This window comes from Salvelinus namaycush, chromosome 33 (assembly GCF_016432855.1).
Source record: "Salvelinus namaycush isolate Seneca chromosome 33, SaNama_1.0, whole genome shotgun sequence".
In the NCBI taxonomy this organism is placed as follows: Eukaryota; Metazoa; Chordata; class Actinopteri; order Salmoniformes; family Salmonidae; genus Salvelinus; species Salvelinus namaycush.
In genome coordinates this window covers 17,781,954-17,804,712 of record NC_052339.1, presented here as the reverse complement: position 1 = coordinate 17,804,712, position 22,759 = coordinate 17,781,954, and the positions used below count along the sequence as shown (strand labels likewise).

The 22,759-nt window shown below is 42.9% G+C and overlaps 1 protein-coding gene across 1 annotated transcript in view; it reads right to left on the bottom strand.

Annotated features, from left to right (window-relative positions):
• Positions 1-956: 956 nt before the first annotated feature.
• Positions 957-22,759, bottom strand: part of col11a1a (collagen, type XI, alpha 1a) — an 88,761-nt gene continuing 66,958 nt past the window's right edge. Inside the window, exons 43-66 of the mRNA XM_038972671.1 lie at positions 20,396-20,611; positions 19,336-19,443; positions 19,008-19,115; positions 16,463-16,516; positions 16,257-16,310; positions 16,056-16,109; positions 15,287-15,340; positions 13,691-13,798; positions 13,177-13,230; positions 13,017-13,070; positions 11,778-11,831; positions 8,324-8,377; positions 7,352-7,459; positions 6,864-6,917; positions 6,634-6,687; positions 5,720-5,827; positions 4,763-4,816; positions 4,600-4,635; positions 4,429-4,482; positions 4,012-4,258; positions 2,737-2,849; positions 2,077-2,145; positions 1,313-1,546; positions 957-1,103 (exon numbers count right to left, since the gene is read on the bottom strand). Coding sequence (XP_038828599.1) covers positions 957-1,103; positions 1,313-1,546; positions 2,077-2,145; positions 2,737-2,849; positions 4,012-4,258; positions 4,429-4,482; positions 4,600-4,635; positions 4,763-4,816; positions 5,720-5,827; positions 6,634-6,687; positions 6,864-6,917; positions 7,352-7,459; positions 8,324-8,377; positions 11,778-11,831; positions 13,017-13,070; positions 13,177-13,230; positions 13,691-13,798; positions 15,287-15,340; positions 16,056-16,109; positions 16,257-16,310; positions 16,463-16,516; positions 19,008-19,115; positions 19,336-19,443; positions 20,396-20,611 — 2,250 coding nt within the window. The remainder of the gene's footprint in view (positions 1,104-1,312; positions 1,547-2,076; positions 2,146-2,736; positions 2,850-4,011; positions 4,259-4,428; positions 4,483-4,599; positions 4,636-4,762; positions 4,817-5,719; positions 5,828-6,633; positions 6,688-6,863; positions 6,918-7,351; positions 7,460-8,323; positions 8,378-11,777; positions 11,832-13,016; positions 13,071-13,176; positions 13,231-13,690; positions 13,799-15,286; positions 15,341-16,055; positions 16,110-16,256; positions 16,311-16,462; positions 16,517-19,007; positions 19,116-19,335; positions 19,444-20,395; positions 20,612-22,759) is intronic.

Genomic DNA, 22,759 nt, shown 5'->3' with positions numbered 1-22,759 from the left:
ATATATACAGGGCATAACATCCATGGATCTTATGGTTATCAAGAAAGTTTGAGGTATACGACCAAAAAGAAAAACTGACAGATTTTTTTTTTAAACAAATCAAAACAAAAATACTTAAATAAAAAGAAGAATGAATTCCATGATTGCTTAATACAAGCACAGGTTCACAACATTAGTGGGATATGTTGCTATATGTGTGCTGGTGAGATGTTTCCAGTTGTTTTACCTATGGTCTTGAAGGGCAAAACTGCAAATAACCTAGAGCTTTGGATGGTCAATATATACAAAGGGGATGCATTATCATTAGAAATAGGGAATCGTTTGAATACTCATTTTATTTGCTTCATAACAGGTACACAGTATTTATTCATCAACAAAATATCTTAATTATTTCTTTCTCTCTGTCTGTCTTTATTTATTTATTTAACTTATATATATCTTTTGTTACGAACATTGAAATTAAGAGCCAGATGCGATTCTGATACACATGCAAGTTTTGAAAGTGGATTCAGAAATAACAGATTGTACAAAATAATAATTACAGTTTTTTTATTATCAAAATACACCTTCTTTCTTAGCACCTCTTTATTTTGTTGTTTGAACAAGCACCATTGTAGTCATTTTTTTTGTACAGCACCTGGAGAATCCAGAAAAGAGGTGTCTCTCTCCTTTCGACCTCCCTCGTTCTTCTCCTGTTTCCCCTTCCCTGCCACGCCTTCAAATGTCCTTCACCTTTGCTCCATAACAGTTTTAAGTCATGTGATTCTAGCCCTACAAGGGCAACAAGTATTTTTCTAGGTAATACATACATACATGGCAAGACATGTTCGCTACACCATTTTTTTATTCAAAACTTGCATGTGGCATGGAAAAGGGTGGGGGGGCTGGGTGGTATCCAAAATGTCTTGACTTTCTTTCTGACCCCGCCAAGTTTTTTTTGTTTTTTTGTTTTTTAGTTAGCCAAGGAAGCAGACTGGACCCACTTCAAATCCAAACTTCTGGCTGGCATCTCCAAAGTCATACAACATGACATCTATGATGGGAACCTGATCGATTTTGGGAGTATTAATCTCTATCACAGTCTTTCCGTAGCCCTTCCTCGTCTGTATAGAGACAATGGGGGAAAAAAACATTAGACAGTGTGCTTTCAGTCAATTACAACCTCATTGGAGCTAGCAAACAAGTCCAACAAAACAATCAATGGGGCATTTACATAAGCGCCAACTATAGGGTTGCAAAATTCCAGAGACTTTCGCAAAAGTGCTTGAACTATCACCACTAGAGACACGAAGTATTGAGAGGCAGCCCTTACCGCGCATCCATCTGTGAGGGCCCTGATGTAGGGGTTGTTGTCATAGGATATCTCCTCGTCGTTGGATCCTAGGAATCGCAGCACCTTGTCATAGCTGTCGGTGGTCTCGTCGTGCCACACCACAGACTGATGGCAGTTATAGGTGAAGTTCTGCCTGGCCGAAGCAGTCAGTAGTTTCAGGAAGGTCATCTGAACCTCGTTTATTGTGTTGCCGGCTGCGTCAACGTATGACAACTGTTTATTGGAGGAAGGGGTGAGAGAAAACAGAAAATAGATTTAGAGGTCAGAAATTGAAGCATGGGATTGGATACAATGTACTGATTAGAAGTGTTCCATCCCAAGAGTTGTTATCAAACATCTTGTCAGCATCAGTTATACAATCTCTCTCTCTCAGACCACGGCCAAATTGAGTCTTAAAGTGATAGAGCATTTTCCTCCTCATCCTTAAGCCTCCTTCATCATTCCCAAAGTGTATGAAATGTGACTGTGATGGGTCTGAAGGGGCTGATGAGAGTTCTTTATGAGAGGTCTCGATCCCTTTGTGGCTAGCAATGTGGGGTCACTTCCAGAGACACTCTTGTAATCTTGTCTATTTGTGGCCTAACGGCCACTTCTGAAGAGCCTCTGTACTGAGAGACAGAAGACAGGGACATTGCAGAGTGGGAGCCTGAGAAATCCTTTTAGTTTAGTATTGTGGAGAGGAGACAATTATTTTGTGAGGAGAGTGGCGCAGGATGATAGCGTGGAATCGAGGGTGCACTTACTAGTTTACCCCGCTTAAATTCACTGAACCACGACCCGGGTATTTCTTTGGGCCATGAAGATATTCTGACCTGTGGAGCCAAACAAATGAAGCACATAGGTATTGACAAGAACACTGAATACAACTGGTTCCTGGAATCCCGTTTTGTTGTGATCCATCAAATGTTAAGTACAATATGTAGCTAGAAACCCCATCCCTCAGATCTTAACGTACGGGAGAATCACTAAAGTATAGTCATTATTTGATACCTAAGTATGTGTATATCAGTTTGTTTCTGTTTGTATACAGTTTATGTCTATACTGTATGTCTTGACAATTACAAATGTCAATTCCAACCTTTGAGTTTAATGCATCTATTTTCTTCATGTCTTTACATTTATACAATTCACAGAGAATATAGTATGAATGTAAACAACAAATTCACAAGATCATCACAAAACAAGATCAAATGGGTATTTTTGACAGTTAGAAGTTAATGGCCAAGCAGTGAACCCAGGAAACATCACCAAACATGCATCTCCCAGTCTCACAGCCCTGACTAGCATATGAATGAAAACATCAGAACATTATCCAGAATTGAACAAGACTATAGCTTGACTCCATGCTTTACTTGACAGTACAGCATGTGCAGGCCTCTTGGGGGAAATAAAATGCCACTCACTCCGCTGGACTTCCTATCTGGGTAGATACAGGTCTCTCCTCCAGCCGTGAAGTTACAGTAGACCGAGAAGGAGTCCCCTGAGCATCCCTGGTTAGGATCTATCCAGTACTCGCCTGTGGAAAAACCCAATGAATCAATTAAATACATGAATCTTTAGTTCTCTCTAGTTCCTACGACTTTACCAATAACTCAAAACGAAACATTTCAAAACCAAACACGTTTAACTTGAGACCCAACACGTCCCACCACGATGCCGGCGTGATTTGGACTTCTAACCCCTTTTAAAAATTATGTGTTAGCGCTACAGACTGAGTTGTATCATTGGATTCGTCTATTACTTCTGCATCCGTTGGTACCAACCATTGGTCTGTGTGAACAACGGGGGCTGAGCTAGAGCTGTGTTTGTGAGACAAGGGCGGATCCTGAAGGGTCCCAGGGCCAGGTCTTTATACAAAAACGTCTGTAGAGTCTGAATGGTTTGAGCTATTTTTTTAATTGACATTTGTCAATGAAACTCATGAATGCAACTGTTTACGTCAAATAGTTTTGTGTTCTACTTGTAGTCCTGGTTGTCCTGAAAATAAAATGGTCAACTGCTTACTTCCTTCTGAGGCTAAATATAAGGGCAGGACATTCAGATAATTGAAAGTCAGACAAATGAAAAGCCGATTTTTGCCGGGGTCTCGGTACTGATAGGGTTAAACTGCGCTATGACATCCATGTGTTTAAATCATGGAAGATGAAAGATGAAAATGTAAATGTAAATGCTGCTGGACATCATGCCACTACATGTTATGCAGCCACTATACTATTTTATTATTATCTGAAGGAGATAAAAAGTTAGAAATAACTTTAAAAAGGTCAAAGAAGGACCTGACATTTCTCTTGTATCAATTATGGACAGTCTGTTGAATGTTAAGTATAATCCCAATGAGGCCTTGTTATCAGTGCTATTCCCCACAGCAACTGCAAATATATAATCTACACCCCCAATATCACTGCTATGAAATAAGCAAACAGTCAAAGACGGTAGTATTGTAGTAATGTAATATAATGGAGCAATGTACATTTGTATAATGCACAATGTTTTCTTTGATGTAATGTTTTATCCCTGTTTGGACCTCAGGAAGAGTAGCTGCTGCCTTGGCAACAGCGAAATGGGATCCTAATAAAATACCAAATACAAAAGACGTCCTTATCTAGCTCAACAAAATGGCCGCCAATCACAGCCAAGACATTAGCATATTACCCATGATCCCCCTCTCTGTTACTCACCATCAGGGAACTCTGGGTGGGCGAGCTGCAGGTCTTTGCAGGTCCTGGCTGGGTTGTTCTGTGTGCCCATGGGGTACTTCATCCTCTCAATGTCCTGTTTGAGGTTGTTGAGCGAACCAAAGATGTCCTCCATGCCCTCTCCGTAGTCCATCATGGTACCCGCCGCGTCCGCCTGCATGTCTGCGTGTCTGCGGTTCTTCTTGGGAGACTGGATGGGCAGTGGCTGGATCACCTCACCAGGGGGACCCTGTAGAGCAGAAAGGAAGAAGGAAGATATTGGTACGGAATCCCATAGTGTGACAGCGTATGCTTCAGATCGTTTTCTAGAAATAACCCTTTTGAATTTCACCTAATAACGCAAATGCCCTGTTTTCGGTTTTATAGTGGACGCCAAAGGAATGTTATGTTAATACTCACAGGAGGACCAGGTGGACCGATCGTACCGGTGTCTCCCTTCTGACCAGCAGGACCCTGGAAAGAACATGGAGATATAAGCATGTCGTTAACTTTGGATCTAAATAACACTCCTTTAAATGACTGTCACCAACTTGCACCAGTTGAAACAAAGAGTGGTTGAACGGATCTTACCGATGAACCCTTAGATCCCTTAGGACCTCCAGGACCCTGGAAGAGACAGACAAGACGCACAGTGAATAAATAGCAGAGGAATGTGTTATATTAACATTATTGTGATATTTGAACTATGAAGGTATACTATTAATAAAACAGAGAAAGCAGGGGACTGTCTTACAGGCAGGCCTGGAGGACCAGGAGGACCGAGAGGACCTGAAGATCCACTAATACCCTGTGAAGAAGAGACCAGATATCAGTGAGATGACAGTGGGATAAAGAGGGGTAGATTGCAAGGGAAACATTAAAAACCTCTAGCAGCGTGTTAATGAGTCCTAAAATGTTTATTTCCTATCTCATTGTGCTATTTTTGTGACAAATATAGCTCAAACGGCGACGCCTGTTTCTCAAGCCTAAAATAGAGACCGATAGAAGGAGACACGTTTTCCCCCCCCCACCATTCTTCCAAGACAGAGAAAAGGGACATTACAATTTCATTAGGCTCAATATGAAGATGTTTAATCCATTCCATCTCTTTAAATCACGGAGCAAGGCTGCTGAAAGGCCGCGGCGGGTCTCAAATTGCATATTCACTCAATCTGCAATGTTTATTTAAAAATGGATGAGCGCCTTAATGTGGAGCTTCATCAGGCTAGAGGACTGACCCTGTTCGAGTACCACATGACATTTCTAACTTCCAGAAATAAAGATGCTTTGGTATATAGGAAAATTGATATCCGATGAGGCTGGGAGAGAAATAGGATATTAACAGAATGCCATAGAATGCAGAGCATTAGAATCCCTGTAATGGGCGTTACATTAGTTTTTAACAGATATAATTCACTTTGAAAGACTAATCCTGCCACAAGAAGGCAAAGCGTGTATATTTCTACAGTACTGTATATGAGTAATGGTCAAGTCAAGTCAGTATTCATTTCGGAAGAGCGTATACTCGATGCATAAGTATATACGGTGCATTGAAGTGCTTGCTGCACAATATAAAGCAGATAATGTGTCATTATAAACAACTTTCTCAGTGAACTGTAGGTGGCTGCAATCAGACCAATAGCATTGTACTTCCTGGTGGAGGGCAAATAGGTTCACGAATGGCAAACAGATGAGGTCATTAATCACTTACACCGTCGCCCTTGCCTCCAGGAGAACCCTGGGGTCCAGGCAAGCCTCTGTCTCCCTTCTCTCCCTGCTCGCCAGGGGGTCCAATCAGACCAATCAGACCTGAATGACCCTGGAGGACACACACACAAAACAAGAGTCATGAGGACTGGAAAAATTGAGTCAAAACATTTTAAGTCGATGTATCACTACAACCCTGCTATAACAGTCACCATTCAATCAAGTGAAATACAAATCAGCTGAAAATAATGAACATTATTGTACAAATCTGAAAGCATTTTAACCTAAACATTTTTGGGAGACTTACAAAATAATTTCTCTGAATTTCTCTGTGAGTGCAACTGAGGACAATATTCACAATAACGATGGCTGGAAAATATTTGTGCCTTAACCAGTCCCATTGATTTGAAAGCATGACAAATAGCCACATGAAAAGCTACCCATTGTGTCCTTTTAAACCAATCCCTGTCAATCCTGCTTTCATTTTTTGGGGGGGAAGCCCCTTACTGCAATGCTATGTACTGCATTACTGACTATCAAACCCTTAGTCCACTGGCAGAGCTAATGCTGTGTGTCAAATAGAGAAGGCTAAGAAGTAGGATCCTATTCAATTCAAAATGGCTACCAGCTTTCTCCAAATTTCACTTTAAATTTACTGAGTAACATAAAAAACTATTGTATTTGCATAGTGATAAAGCCTGTTTCAAATGTATTGCTGTACCGAAATGAATGGTGTGTTTGATCTTTCTAGAAGAGCCGGTTATAAGGTTCAGGTGAGGGGAGCTCTAGGTCCCATCCCAGACATGCTCATAGTCATGCTCATAGTCATCCCACTACAGGTTGAACTCCCAACCCCTTCTGGGATCAGAGAAATCAAATCAACAAGCTCTTTGGGATGGGAAATTGAGGCGAGCTCACCTTTTCACCCTTGGTCCCGGGGTCACCCTTCAGACCTGGGAGACCAGGGGGTCCCTAATAATCACAGAGAGACAAGAGGGTTAGAAATCAATTACAACACCACAGTATAGAAAGAGAGAAAGAGAAGGAGAGAGAAAGAGAGAAAGAGAAGGAGAGAGGTAATAATAGAGAGAGAGAGAGAGAGAGAGAGAGAGAGAGAGAGAGCGAGAGGCCACATTATCTCTGCTCACCATAGGTCCAGGTGGGCCGTCTTGTCCAGAGGAACCAGGAAGTCCTTGTTCACCCTGAGAAGAGAAAAGCCATCCAATTATAGCCCAGCATTACAGCCTGCTGTAACTCTTATGGCCTCATATTGATTTCATGTGCCCGGCACTATGATTAATTGCAGGAATACCACAAAAAAGTGTGTTCGAATAAACAACAGAAATGTATAAAGTACAAGCCAAATGGGACTATCGATTATTCCATGAGCACTGTTGTCATACTGCTTAAGGGCTGTTTGGTCTCTCTCTGTGTGTGTGTGTGTGTGTGTGTGTGTGTGTGTGTGTGTGTGTGTGTGTGTGTGTGTGTGTGTGTGTGTGTGTGTGTGCGTGTGCGTGTGCGTGTGCGTGTGCGTGTGTGTGTGTGTGTGCGCGCGCGTGCGTGTGTGTGCGCGTGCGTGCGTGTAAACATTGGTGAATATAGGGAAAGATGATGGAACGTTGGATCTTGGACTTACAACAGGGCCAGGGATTCCACGCAGACCTTCTGGACCGGGCTTTCCTGAGGGCCCCTGTGGGCCGACTGGGCCAGTTTTACCTGGGGGTCCCTCGGCTCCAGACTCACCCTGTAGGAAGGGACAAGATTGTCACAATAATATAACTCTACATGACGTTCACAAGTCCTTTTCATCTGGTTTGGTTGATCAAAATAATATAAAAAGAAACACAAGTAATACCATGTTAACATGATCTCTTTGTGTTCATATTTCTGATCTACAGTTCATTTAAAAACCCTAACAAGAGATGGTAAAATAACAGGCTGCGTGTCAACCTGACATCCTTGCTGTGTGTACTGTCAAAGAGCCATAGCTTCTGCTGTTTTGAGCTTCAGATGAATCTATTCTATGCTAGTATAGCTGACTGTTATGTTGATATATTCCCCTGCTCACAAAATGGCATGGCTAACATCTGAAGGGTTAGATAACAACGGGGGTGAGGGGAGGGGGATGAGGGGAGAGGGGAGGGACATGAGGGGAGGGAGATGGGGAGGGGGAGAGGGGTAGATGAGGGGAGGGAAATGAGGGGAGGGAGATGGGATGAGGGGAGAGGGGAGGGGGAGAGGGGAGGGAGATGAGGGGAGAGAGTAGGGAAATGAGGGGAGGGAGCAGGGAAATGAGGGGAGAGGGGAGGGGAGAGAGCAGGGAGATGAGGGGAGAGAGCAGGGAGATGAGGGGAGAGGGGAGGGAGATGAGGGGACGGAGATGAGGGGAGGGAGATGAGGGGACGGAGATGAGGGGAGGGAGATGAGGGGACGGGGATGAGAGGAGGAAGCAGGGAGATGAGGGGAGAGAGCAGGGAGATGAGAGGAGGAGGATGTGGGGAGGGGGATGAGGGGAGGGGGATGAGGGGTGAAGCATGGGGGGCTAGCTGGAGCCTGGAGTTGCTGAGGCTGCTCTCTGGGCAAAGGCTGAATTGATTTTCTAGGTTACCTTGGCGCCCTTCTCTCCTTGTCTACCCTCTGCACCGGCAGTTCCTGGGGGGCCCTGGGGAGGACAAGAAGACATGCTTTAGCATCCCACAGCAGTGTGTTGTTGTGTGTGTGCGCATATGTGTGTGTGTGTGTGTGTGTGTGTGTGTGTGTGTGTGTGTGTGTGTGTGTGTGTGTGTGTGTGTGTGTGTGTGTGTGTGTGTGTGTGTGTGTGTGTGTGTGTGTGTGTGTGTGTGTGTGTGTGCATGTGCAGAGTCAACAACAACATTGAGAGGTCAGTATTTCAGGTGAATTGTAACAATTTGTTACTGTGACATGCATCCATTTGACATCAATCACACACACACCAGTAAGAACCCAGTGTTGTGTTTGCAGTGCAATATTTCAATGGCTTCAACTGAGTAATGAGGAAAGGAGAAGCTGCTTGAACAAACTATTGGCTACAGGGCTGTACTAATAAAAATAACCAAAGACAAAGCGAAATCAAACACTGCAAATAATGTGATTATGGTTGAATATTTGAACTAGCCATAGTATCAACTCTAAAACAAGTCATTCCTGAATGTGGTGTTGAGAAGCACATGAAGAAATCCATCAGCCAGTCCATATCTAGTAATTCCAGTTTTTCCTCCCAAGAATATTATCATTCAATCCAACACTGATGAAAACTGTATTAGTGATAAAATGTCCTTGAAAAGTCTACCTCAATCTCCCAGCAAGTTTATAAAGATCTGTTTCACTGAACGGGACTGGACATGCTTTGTGAAATGAACTACTTACTGAACGACCTTATACACACACACACACATGCGCGCGCGCGCACGCACACACACACACACACACACCTCTCCCTCAATAGTCTCCAATCACTTCAAGGTTTTTCAGTTCATCGCTCTCTCTGGCCATCTCTCCGAGGCCTAAAGCTGTCTCTTTCAACTACACAAGAGGTCCTCACATCAAAACCACATGCAGTCCACAGAGAGGCCCATTCTTCTCTGATCAGACAGTATGGGAAGGCAGGGGATGGCAGCAGGGCAGCAGGGGATGGCAGCAGGGTTTTGTGTTTTGACTGATTGCCCATGTAGAGATGTGGTCAAACAGGGCAGCATCTGCTTTGTTTCTCTCCCTTCATCCTCGCTGGATGTGTTGTGAGCAATGGGTCAAAAACGTCTAAATGCCTACTGTAGCTGATGTGTATGTTGTCTTGTCTAGGGGAAGCATAAATACAGCAGCAGTCTAGAAACAAATTAAGTACTCTAAACTGTAAATGATATGTCACTGTTTATATAGTTTTCACCATGAATATCTATAGAGAGAAAACCATAGCATTAGAGCGACTGAAGTCACTGATTCCGTATGTGTTTCTCTGTTGTTCATTAAAGAAACATTTGATTTTAGTCTTGGAGGTGTGTTTCGATATGGCAGGTACTGATGCTTGTCCCCCATGAGACACCGTAGGAACAAAGCCAGTATCACTTCCTCAAAAACGTCCGAATAAATCTAAGATAACTTTTATAAAAACTGTTTTTCATTTTGACGTCTTTGTGTGACGTGTCGTTTTATGTAAACAAAGTCAGATCCGCTGCTCTGATTGCAAGATCTGTCTCACTGTCTGTGTTCTGCTGTAAGATTGGATAGAGAGCAATCACCGCCGCTGTGTATCCTGTTTTAGTGGTCAAGTGAGCATGTCGAAGTCAAAACCCTACCCTCAAGTAAGTCATGACTAACTCACTTACAAAACTCTGTTTTGGACGAGACTGACTTTATTAATAAAATTATCCTATTTACACTTTGTAGTCCATTTTGACAATACAATAAATGTTTCTGACTAATAGTCCATTTTCTATCAGATAAATAGTTTATGGCCTTCAGTTGCACTTTAAGATAAAAAAAAATAAGATACAAATAAATAAAGAACTGCTCTGCTGCTAAATGGCTTCGGACAGGGCCTGTAGGAGCTGGAGAGAGAGTTCAGCTACATTTTAAATTGCTATGGACAAACTGCAGAGGAAGCAAAAACACCCTGCAAAGTTAAATGCAAAACAACTCTAGCCCCAAATGACTGATTCAGAGGAGCAGAATGCCTGGGAGTTGCAGAAGTCGTTCTAGGTTACACTTTTCGGGGGAAGGCGATTAAATACCTATGATGATGAAATAGCCGTTTTCCTAACATAATCCCTTGGCCATTAGGAGCTGCATATGCTGATATGATGTTAAATACTCTGAATGTAAATTCCATCAAGCACATTGCAAAAGCAATTGCCGTTTTTTGTAAAATGCACATATTTTATGCTATTGGCCTGTGCCATAAGGTTGTTGCAGAAGATAGCTTGAGAAAGCAAATTTTCATTTAAAGAAATAATTTAACACCCGACAAAAAGAACTTAATGCGTTATTTGGGATTCACTAATGTCGGCTCCCTTCAACTAACATTAGCCTACCACAAATGATGTTTCACTTGATTACTTCCCAGGGAACGTCGAAGGGAATTTATATGGCAGTAGCTTTATACAATCAGATATGATTGCCCTCGGTCATCATGATCATAAAAAGCATTTCAAATTCAATCTAAAACGTTATCTTTGCCTTGGAGACCACCAAAATGTCCAAAACGTCAATTTTTACTGGGTGAACTGAGTCAGCGGCGGCTGACCTGTCTGTGTAATGGCATCTCACTACACTACAGCCATTCAATCTAATGTTACTAGTGTCATGCCTTTGTTTGGCTGTGGCTGTCAGTCAAACTAACCTAGATCAATAGTGTGTCAGGGGAGATATCTCTCTTCCCTCAGCTAGACACAGGTAAATTAGTTTTGGGCCTTGACGCTTTTTTTTGGCTTTTTTTCCCCTAAAGCCTATTTTCAATTTCTCACTGAGAAAAAAATACTATTTCAGACATCAAGCCCTTCATTTCTCTATGGGCTTTGAGATATCTTTCATTTCCATGTACAGACGGCTCAGTGGGCTTTGAGATATCGTTCATTTCCATGTATAGACGGCTCAGTGGCCCTGACCCTGCAAATATCACACATTGTTTTTCTCTCCCACTTTTTGATGAGAATGAATCATGCAGGTTCTCTGGGGGGAAATTGAGTTGTAGAGTTTGGAGTTATTGTTCAGAGTAAAGAAGGACTATAGGTTTAATCAACTATGACTGAGTGCATTCCATTGTCTGGTTTTATAATCAGATGAATATATTTCATAGAGCTATCTCAATAGGTGTTGGATATGGGACAGTTGGGTTCAGTCACACAATCAAATCTAGGCCAAACGGGGCTTGATCAGTGAGTTACGATTAAACGCACAATATAAGCGCACAACATTGTTCAATCTTTTATCTGATAGGAGTCAAAGCTGCAGTATGATATAACATTTCATATAACAAACAGTGATGCTGACATCTGTGGTGTGTTGGTGGTGATGATGACTATGATGATGAAGATGTTTAGACTTACTCTCTTGCCGGGAGGACCAGGTGGACCAGATTCACCAGATGGACCAGGAGGACCCTGGGATGGACAGAAGAAGAAGTAGACGAATAAGAAGAATAGAAGAGAGTTAGGGGTCTTCATGCACATTAACAGTGTGCTGTGTATAAAGGTATATTAACATGATACAGTACATAGTCATATTCTTTGAAATAGAGAGTACAAAACCACCATTATCCTTACAAATAGGGAAATGTGTGACTGCATATAGCACATTAGACAAACTGATATCTATTTTTGGAGTCACACACTGTAGTCTTAAATATCACGTCTGTTCTCAGAACCTGCTTCACCCAATTATCTCATTTAATTGGAAGCAATCATAGCACATTTAGGTTTGCATAACCAAATATTTGACGTACACAAAATTAGAAAGTGGAGAATACAACTCAGAGTGGATAGGAATTTACAGAATTATTCAACTGTGTGATATGGTTTATATTGAAACACTGTTAATCAGAGAATGGGGAAAACATGTTCTCCCTTTCAAAGTTAAAAATCACTGAGCCATGACAAAACTTTATGATACTTTAACTTCACTTTACATAACACCTTACTATAAGCCAACACACACACACACACACACACACACACACACACACACACACACACACACACACACACACACACACACACACACACACACACACACACACACACACACACACACACACACACACACACATACACACACACACACACACGCACACACACACACAATCGTGACCTCATTCCTAATGCATTTAAAGTTTCCTTTTATTTTCCCAGCACTTGCAAATCCCATTTACATCCATCAATGTTAATAAGTATCGTAATTTACACCCTCACAAAGGCTTAAATCATCTGATTTGTTGTTCATATTTCTAATTAAAATCTATAAATGAATAAACAGACTCATATACTGTACTAGACCTTAAGAAGTAAATTATATGATTCAATGTTCTCTATTGCAGGTACTTATTCATAAATAAAAGCTTATGGGAATTTACTACAGGCCAAGCACACAAGGGGCTTTAGCGGTTATGCTAGATGGGATAGGCTATTTGTATAGACCATTATGACAGACTAATAGTTAATGGTGATGGTAATGCGCTCGTACAGTCGCCCGCTATCGTGCTGCCAACTGTAAACCAGAGTTATATAATCAAGCAGATTTTTCAGTCCCCTTATTGTTGTGTTAATGATATTTATGACATATGAACTTACAGGCTGACCAGATTCACCATCCTCTCCTTTCTCTCCCGCAGAGCCATCAGTTCCCTAGGGAGAAGAGATATGAACATGTGAGATGGATCACCATGATCTAGGTAATGGTAATAGTGGGATCTTTACAGTTGAATTAGTTGTATAATGATGTAATACGTACAGCAACACCGGCCTCACCGGGTGGACCAGGGTCTCCAGGGAAACCAACCGGCCCCTGGAAGGTGAAGGAAAGGCAGGAGAACAAATAAAACACCAGTATAATATTATCAATAATATACAAAATACTAGAATCTTCAACGTACGTGACCAAGGCCAACACCATCTGGTTTATTTCTAATGGTTGTCATTAATCTGATGATGAGAGGTGGAGCTTTATGAATAGACCATATCAACTGTCAAAGGCACTTTGTGTAAACCTTGGCTCCCTGATGCTGCAGACGGTAATGTCAGCAAAGCACTCACCACAGTTCATTACCACATTCAAAAAGAAAAAAAAAGACAATCTGTCCTAATAAAAGGCTTTTTAGCTCTTAAAACTTGGCCTAAAATTAAATGAACCGCCCAGAAGCAATCAAGGCCCTTTCTTTTCATTCACAACTCCAAAGTATCTCATATTAACATCTGTGGTTCTATCCCTGCGCAGGTCTCTTTTTGGGGTAGAGACTGAAACTTACAGGGTTGCCTTTGGGTCCATCATCTCCAGGTGGTCCTTTGGCGCCAGCGGGTCCAGCAGCTCCGGGTGGTCCTGCCTCTCCCTTGTCTCCTCTCTCGCCTTTAGGCCCCTGTAGAGAACAACAGATACCATCAACACTCAGGAGGACCGAGCTGGAGCAGGAAGGTTCCCTGCTGAAGCATGGATACTGAGCAGCAGTAGTGTGTATGGTTAGAAATTGAGCTAGGTAAGTGGTTACTCTACAGTGAGGCATTATATTTCACTTATATCTCACATATTGCGGTCACTTTGTGGAGCAGAGGTGGTAGTTGTACAGGTAATGTTGTTTATATGTACTGTGTAAGGTATCTCTTGATGCGGCAGGTAGCCTAGTGGTTAGAGCGTTGGGCCAGTAACCAAAAGGTTGCTGGTTTGAATCCCCGAACTGACAAGGTAGAAATCTGTTGTTCTGCCCCTGAACAAGGCAGCTAACCCACTGTTCCCCGGTAGGCCATCATTGTAAATAAGAATTTGTTCTTAACTGACTTGCCTAGTTAAATAAAATGTAAAAAAAAACGTAAAATGCTCACGGTGATGCTTCCTGACATCTGAGCTATTTAAGCATGTTTTACTACAGAGTACCAGCATATTTCACAGAATTCAGAGACTACAAAAACAATTATAATAAGGAAAATAGTGATTCATATCTTGTTTCCATCCATGACTGGTCGGCATGACATGTTCTTTTCATGAGAACATTTCAAAAGCTCTACAGCAAAACCTATATCGAGGGACATTTTCTGCATTAGTTCTGGGAACTCTTGAGATATATTGAGTTGGATTAATAAGCAAGGTTATTATCCATGCTACTCAGAGTTCACCTCTCCCCTGCTATTTCAGACTAGTCATCTTTTCGATCTGTTGTTGTGCTCACATCATGCTAATGATGAATGGAGGTGACAACCCATCAATACACTATGATGGACTAACTCCGTAGCAATTACCAATCAAATCTTTAGAACTACCTCACAGGGTTAGGTAGGTGTCAACCAAAACACCTTTATGATAACATTCCGTAATGATTTTGGTCATGGTTCTGGAATGTACAGAGGATTCCATTGGAACTAAACTACCTCAGGGAAACAGCCATCTTGAAAGGTAGGCGTTGTGTACTCTATGTTTGCGATATTTAAATGTTTAGTAGCTCGGCGGAGTCCTGGTGTTAAGTTCTAGTAGCCATTGTTCCAGAGCTGAGACTGATGTGTTCATATGGCTGCAGTAATCATCTGTTAAGAGTCTGGGAAGTGATTCAGCTTGGCAGGGTTGTGTTACCATAGAGCGTTGGCCAGAAACACACTGAGAACGACGCTGTGACGCTGGCCCATCAGCAGCAACACAGGACCAGCAATTACTACCACTCACATCACTAAAAGGACTTTGCATGTCTACGTGTTGTTGGACAGTATGCCGTGTGTTTACGTGGGGTGTTATGAACTAATACATAATCATAATCATTGTCCTGGTAATAGGGAAATACACAAACACATGATGCCTTGGATGATAGATAATTATGTGAATGTAGACGCAGACACACAGACACACTGAGATAGAGACTTACTCCAGTTCCGGGCTCTCCAGGGGTTCCTGGGTTGCCAGCTTCACCGTTTTCACCCTGCAAATGAAAACACCATGTTAGAATCTCTGCCAAGATAGACACCCTTATGAATACATTATCTACTAGATGACATTATCCACTTGTATCTAGATGACATTATACTGTTGTCAAAATAGACTCATAGGCTCTAAAACCCTATGAGTAGGCTAACAATACATGTCATAGTGGGTGCTGAGTGTCATTAGGTTTTAGAATCTCTCCCGTGATATACATTAATAGACATGAATGATTACATTATCATGTTCTCAAAATACAGTGGATGTCAAAACACAGGGCTCTCAAACACGGCGCATAACAATATCATTTGTAGTGGTTGATGCTGAGTGTCATCCTGTTGAACTTCTGAGCTCCATTAACATAGGTGTGATAGCATTAAGGCTAGTCAGAGTGCTCTCTCAAAGTGATGGTAACCTTCCATGGATATGTTTCATATTCTGGAGTCGTCATTCCGTTGCATTAAGTATTGATGGTGGGGGCCGGCTGCCAGATGGCACTAAAATGGAGGAGTGGTGTTGGAACTGTTGTAAAATAGGCATTAATAGTGTCAGAGCACTAACTCAGACACAGGCTGCCATAGGCAATTAATGGAGTCCTGGAGATAACATTAGTGGACTGGGGAGAGGGGAGGGAAGGGGTAGGTGGAGGGACATTGGCAGGATTTCCACCCCAGACACACACTCCGGACTGTCTTGTAACAGGCACACGCCCTCACCTTCTCACCCACGCCTCCCATGGCACCCACACCACCGGGAGGACCTTGTGCACCCTGACAGGAAACAGAAAAGAGGAGAGAAGAGTCAGCATTCATTACCTCAGGAGAGACAGATTTTCTCTGTTATCATATCTGTTTGGATGACATTTGGTAATGTGACGATGAGTTATTGGAGATAAAATATTGATGTGTGGTACGTACATCAGCTCCACTAGGACCCTGAGGACCTCTGGGACCAGGTGGACCGGGGGGACCCTGTAAAGAGACAACAGAAAGTGATAGGGTCAAAACAGGAAGTGAATTCAAGGGTGAAACGTATTTCTCATTTCGATAAAAGATTCAAATACATAGAAAACGATTTATTTGGAAAGTGATACAAATTGTTTTAATTATGATTATCTGCTCACCATCGGACCGACATCTCCGTTCTCACCCTTCTCTCCTGGAGGTCCAGGAAGACCCTGAGGGCAGACAGAAATAAACAAGCAAACGTTTCATTCTTCTGGTTTAGCTTGAGGAAACATGCAGGTGTAATCGAAAAACTAAGCAAAACCTTCAAGAATAGTTTAATCAATTGATGCACTTTATAAATTGTACCAGATGTCTTTAATTTGGTTTATGATGATTACTTGGACAGAAATGAATTGGTGATGGCTGTATTGTAGCTTTTAGTTGTCCACTGAGGTAAACGGTATACTGTGAACAAAGAGTTAGCAGAGCCCATCGCTCTGTCAGTTTCCACAGCAAGGGAGTGATAGAAACCAGACTCCATTCAGTGTCTTAATTAATTAATCACAAATTAAACACTATGTCCAATCTCTCAGTTCTCTAATTCTACAGATAAAGTTGTGCCCCTCTCTCTGTCACAAAGAGACACCAGGGAGACATTTGTCCATGGTGACAGACACAAACTGCCATCAAGGAGAAATGACTCTTTTCACACTGTGTGCCTATGTGACCAATAGTGAGTTTATGGGAAACAAAATAAGGCGACAAGATTAAACAACACTGAATGTCAAGTATTTCTCTATGGCAAAATGGAGGTAATTTGTTCCTAACCAAAAACCCAGACATGGACCCCATCGTTCATTTCCTTGCATGTTAAGTGGACTATGTGGTTGAAGCGTCATATGTACGTTTGATCCCTGACATTTCAACTTTAATTGCTTTGGTCATTCCCGATTCAGTCTCCTCCACTATTCAAAGGCAGTGTGTCTCTGTCGTCACCATGAGGAGCGAAGACAAAGATCTCATTTTATCTGCTATTTACTCTCCGTTACAACAACCTATCTTCCTCAAATACCTACGCCCTAGGGAGGAAGCCGAGGCTGAGACTGTGCGTGTGTGTGTGTGTCTGTGTGTGTAAATGTGTCCATGCCCGTGTCCGTGTGTGTGTGTCCGTGTGCACGTCTGTGAGTGTGTGTGTCTCTGCATGCTGATTTGTCCCCCTGGAGTGGAAATCTCATCAGAACGGTGGTCTCCTGAGTCAGAGATCGTTAACAGGAACACTGATTATGCACCACAGAGTGGAAAGAGGAGAGTGTGTTCAATGGCCTACTGCCTATTGGAAGAGGTCAGTCCACGCAATTAATGAAATAGCCATGGAAGTGAATTACGCTCAATTAAAAGTTAATTGAATTGAATAGCCAGGAAGATTGAAACTTGAGACTAGCGGGTATAGTCTGTATAATTCCATCAAGACAATGACCTGGGTTTAATGAACAGCTAATTCATTTTGCTCATAAAGACAGTCACTGTACTGTACCACGGACTCCCTTACGTTGATGATTCCCTTACGTTGATGATTCCCTTACGTTGATGATTCCCTTACGATGATGATTCCCTTACGTTGATGATTCCCTTACGTTGACGATTCCCTTACGTTGATGATTCCCTTACGATGATGATTCCCTTACGTTGATGATTCCCTTACGTTGATGATTCCCTTACGTTGACGATTCCCTTACGTTGATGATTCCCTTACGTTGATGATTCCCTTACGTTGATGATTCCCTTATGTTGATGATTTCCTACGTTGATGATTCCCTTACTTTGATGAGGTAGATAGAAACTCAGGAGAACACCTGACCATATCACTGCTTTACTATACACATCAACCACATTACCTTTATATTTAACACAAACCAACTTAGTATATATTTTTTCACATTTTACATAATATAAAACAATAGGAATCATCTCTATGCTCTTTAGTTACTAAAACATCTAGTGTGGGGAAACTAAACCAAACTATACAAAACTGATCATTTACCTCTGGCATTTCATTACAAACAGACTGTCAGTCAGAAGACAGTGCATTGTCTTCTGACATCTGTGCTGACCCAGAGTCCCATTTGTTGGCAACTGGCCCTTTAATCCACCTAAATTAAAATACCACCATTCAAGACCAAATAGAAATCCTTTTGTATTGAAATGCTTTGTGAGGTCAGAGCACTCGGATCAACCCTACTCATTACCCAGAGTGTCCATTGTGCGCTCTGAATGCTCTGAGGGCAAAACGCTCTGAATTTACGAACGGACAATCTGACAATGCTCTGAATTTACGAACAACCCAGAGTGCACTCTGACACTCCAGACTGAATTTATGAATGCACCCTAAGACTCACAGAGAGAATGGATGCATCAAATAGTTTGTATCAATACCAGTGGGAGCCATGGTTAAGTATGTTTGTGTGTGTGTGTGTGTGTGTGTGTGTGTGTGTGTGTGTGTGTGTGTGTGTGTGTGTGTGTGTGTGTGTGTGTGTGTGTGTGTGTGTGTGTGTGTGTGTGTGTGTGTGGGGGGGGGGGGGGGGGGGGGGGATTGAGGGTGTGTGTGTTTCAGGGGGGTTACTTTGTGCAAAGCCTATACAATATGTGTTTGTGCGTGAACGTTTGTCCCTGGAGTACAGGTGATGCTAGTGTTTCAGGGTGTGTTTGAGGTTCCCCACCCACCTGCAGACCAATGGGACCAGGGGGCCCGGGGAAACCTCTGGATCCTTCGTCTCCCTTCTGTCCGAACATCCCCTGCTGACCCCTGGGACCGGGCTCTCCATCACCTCCCTGAGGACACAGTAACCATGTTAACACACCGACGGAGCAAAGCAATACACTGGATGTACAGCATGTAGCTAACAGCACAGTACAGCAATACACTGGATGTATGTAGCTAACAGCACAGCTAAACCGACTGCAAAGGAATTTGAATGAAGATAGCATGTATACTGTAGCTGAGTGTCTCCCCAAGCTGGGTCCAAGGCTGGACAGAGACAGAGATACTCACTGCAGGTCCTGGGTTACCGATGGGACCCTGGAGACCAGCTGGCCCAGGAGGACCCTGTTCACCCTTGTCTGCTTTGCTTCCCTTCTGACCTGGCTCTCCAACCTCTCCCTGGGACACACAGGACACACATCACACACAGGATACACACACATAGGACACACGCATCACACAGGAGGACACACGTCCCTTGTATCTGACATTTCTACAATAACATCTACTTTGAAATGCCAACCTTGTACAGAAAATCTAAACACTTACAAAACAAACTGTCAGAGCATTGGCAAATGAGTTAATTACCTACAGTCAAAATCACTAGAGCAAAGATGCAGAAATCAGTCGAAATTTGGATTCAATTTGTGTGTGGGAAGGATACATGCGATTTTAAATACAAGTGATAGATGGTGTTGGAGATTAGTGGACAAGTCCATTTAAAGCTCTACTGTGACATATGTTTGGCAGCTCAATAGATGGGCTGGATCGTAACCTTCTGGGAAGAAATTATAGCTGCAGATAAAACAGAGACAGTTCTTCCCTTTTATATCTCTTCTAATTACATTTAGTTTGATGATTGGTTATGATGATGGATACGCAGCCAGAGAGAGAGAGAGAGAGAAAGAAAGAAGAGAGAGAGAGAGAAGGAGAGAAAGAAAGAAGGAGAGAGAGAGAGAGAAGGAGAGAAAGAGAGAGTAGAGAAACAGATAAAGAGAGAGAAAGTCGAGAGAGAGAAAAAGAGTACAGAGCGAGAGAGAGAGAGAAAAAGAGAGAGAGTAGAGATGTATTTACAGTGCAGATGGTCCGTGTATGATTCATGTGAAACCGCTGATGAAGATTGATAAGCGATCTGTTTTACTCAAAACATTTGGCCCAGATTTAGGGTAAATAGTGAGGGCGAGAGAGAGAGAGAGAGAGTCGATAGAAAAAGTAGAGAGAAAGAAAGAGAGAGAGAGTCGATAGAAAAAGTAGAGAGAGAGCGAGAGAGAGCGGTCCTTGGAGAGGTCCTGGGTCTGGTCTGGACTGGTCTGGACTGGGCCAAACCAGATGGGGAGGGTAGGGTACTAACCTTGTCACCGTCCTCTCCGGGTGGACCCTGAGGTCCGGCGGGGCCAGGCAGACCCACTGGACCTTGGACTCCGTCCCGACCAGCTGGTCCTTGGGGACCTTTCTCACCAGGCCCTCCCTTCTCTCCAGCAGGTCCTGGGGGCCCCTGAGGACCAGTTCTACCAGATAAACCGATAGGGCCGGCAGGTCCAGCAGCACCTCTCTCACCAGGGGAGCCCTGCGAGAGAATGGGGTTGAACACACTTTAAAGAGAGAGATCGAGGGAAGATGCTCATTCAGAGTTCAGAGTTCATGTGGGGGTGAAATCATACATAATATGATTCATTAAATCATTCCATCTACATTACAAAGCAATAATGAATCACAGGATTCTCCATTAGGAATATGTGTCTAAGAACTACACTGGTCCAACGTTAATGGGTTCTACTTGGAAAATAGAATGTTTTTTTCTCACAAGTACTCTATTATCCATTTAGTATAAAATACAAGAGATACTCCTCGAAAGCAAAAACAACAACATAACCCAGGTTATTTCAGGAGGGGTGTTCGCTATTAGCCACTTACAGCCATTGCTCTTCTTGTTTTGGAACCATTACCATTAGCTAGCCTCTCTTCTCGGAGCAGAACAGAGCAGCAGGGCTCAGACAGGAGACATTATCAGAGATGAGAAAGGAAGGGAGGGAGGGAGGAAGGGAGCAGGCTTGCAGGCAGTCTTAATCTAGCCCAGAGGAGTGATCTGACTACTGAGTGCGGGACTGACTCCAGAGGTCTTCAGGGCTCTTCTCTTCACATGCTGCCTCTGCCTGGCACATAGAAACCTAATGTTTTTACAGGGAGGTAGGCTGTTGGTGTCGTCTGGAGCTCAGCTAGTGTTAATGGATAGGGTTGTGTCCCAACAACACTAATGACTTGGGGTGTGTCCCTATAAACTTAAATACCTTGTATTTCTTGTCTCCATTCCTTCGTTTATTATTAAAAGGGGAGAAGTATGGATAGCCTGTGCATCTATTAGATTGTTGATACCTTCAATGTCCTCTCAAATCAGGTTATGAAGGGAAGGAAACAAGGAGAGAGTTGTAGACTGCAGTAGAGAGTTGGGACACATCCTGTGTAGCTCAGCGGTGGCACTACGGTGGCAGGTTGGGAAGGTGAGGGATGTGTTGTAGAGTGTTGGGACACATCCTGTCTGACTGGCTGTGTGTAGCTCAGTGGCGGCAGTGGCAGGTTGGCACGGAGATGGAGGTATTTCAGATAATTGGGACACATCCTATCTGACTGGCTGTCTAGCTCAGCAGTGGCAGTCCATGGCAGGCCGGGAGATGTTGTAGAGTGTTAGGACACACCCCATGTGTGTCTGGCAGTGGCAGGTTGTGAGGTCTCCTCTGAATCGTGACACATGGCATGTGGTGGGAATGTCTGTGCGGTCAGACAACGTGATGAGTCAGTATAGAATGGACACGGTAGGCTACCCGCAACACGCTCCCATTCACCTCACAGGCCGGGAGCAGAGTAGAGCGGATTGGATTGGATTGCAGACGGGCTGGCAGCAAACAACCACAATCTCAATTCTACTTCCCGCATGACCACTCACATGATGAATTTCTAGCTGGTGTGTGGTGTGTGGAGCTAAGAGATTGCAAAGTCACACAAACACTTGCTTCCAGAAGAAGGCTATGCATTGGAATCATTGCAATATAGCAATATGTTATTTTGAATTAAGTTCATATTAGTATGCAAATCATATTTTTCTCACAATGCCAAATTCAGACACCTCACATGTCCTGTCTAAACTTTCAGCCCGCTGTCAAGCCATTTAAATAGCAATTACACTTGGACAATACTCATCTAGTGCTCTAGAGAGAGAAATCTGAATATTGACATTTTAGTCCTAAAAAGTTTTGAAGACACTCCAACTTTGAGTCTGTCACCTTAAACCAACCAAGCACCTATGTCAAGATGTCAAGAGAAAGCAATTACAAAACCGGAATCTAAAAGTTATCATTGGAAATGTGTGGGATCCTGTCGTCTGTTCTTCAAAGGAATCAAACTGCCATCTACTGTTGGGAGTCATTATTGCAGGATCATATAGAACGCTGCATTATAGAAAAGCCTAGATAGGATCAAGGATCTGCAATGCATCCTGTTGTGTGACAAGCTGAATATTGATCCTAGACTAATATCTGCCTCCGATATAACCAAAACAATATGATAAGAACAGCTAAGCTAACGCACTGTGTTGCAGTTCTATCATTGACAGTGGTAGGGGGAATATCCCCCCAATAACCCTGTTATCTGAAGACCCCCTGAAATTTGAACAACATCCCCTTCACATTAACAACAGACAGGCAGGTAGGTGATGGTAGGT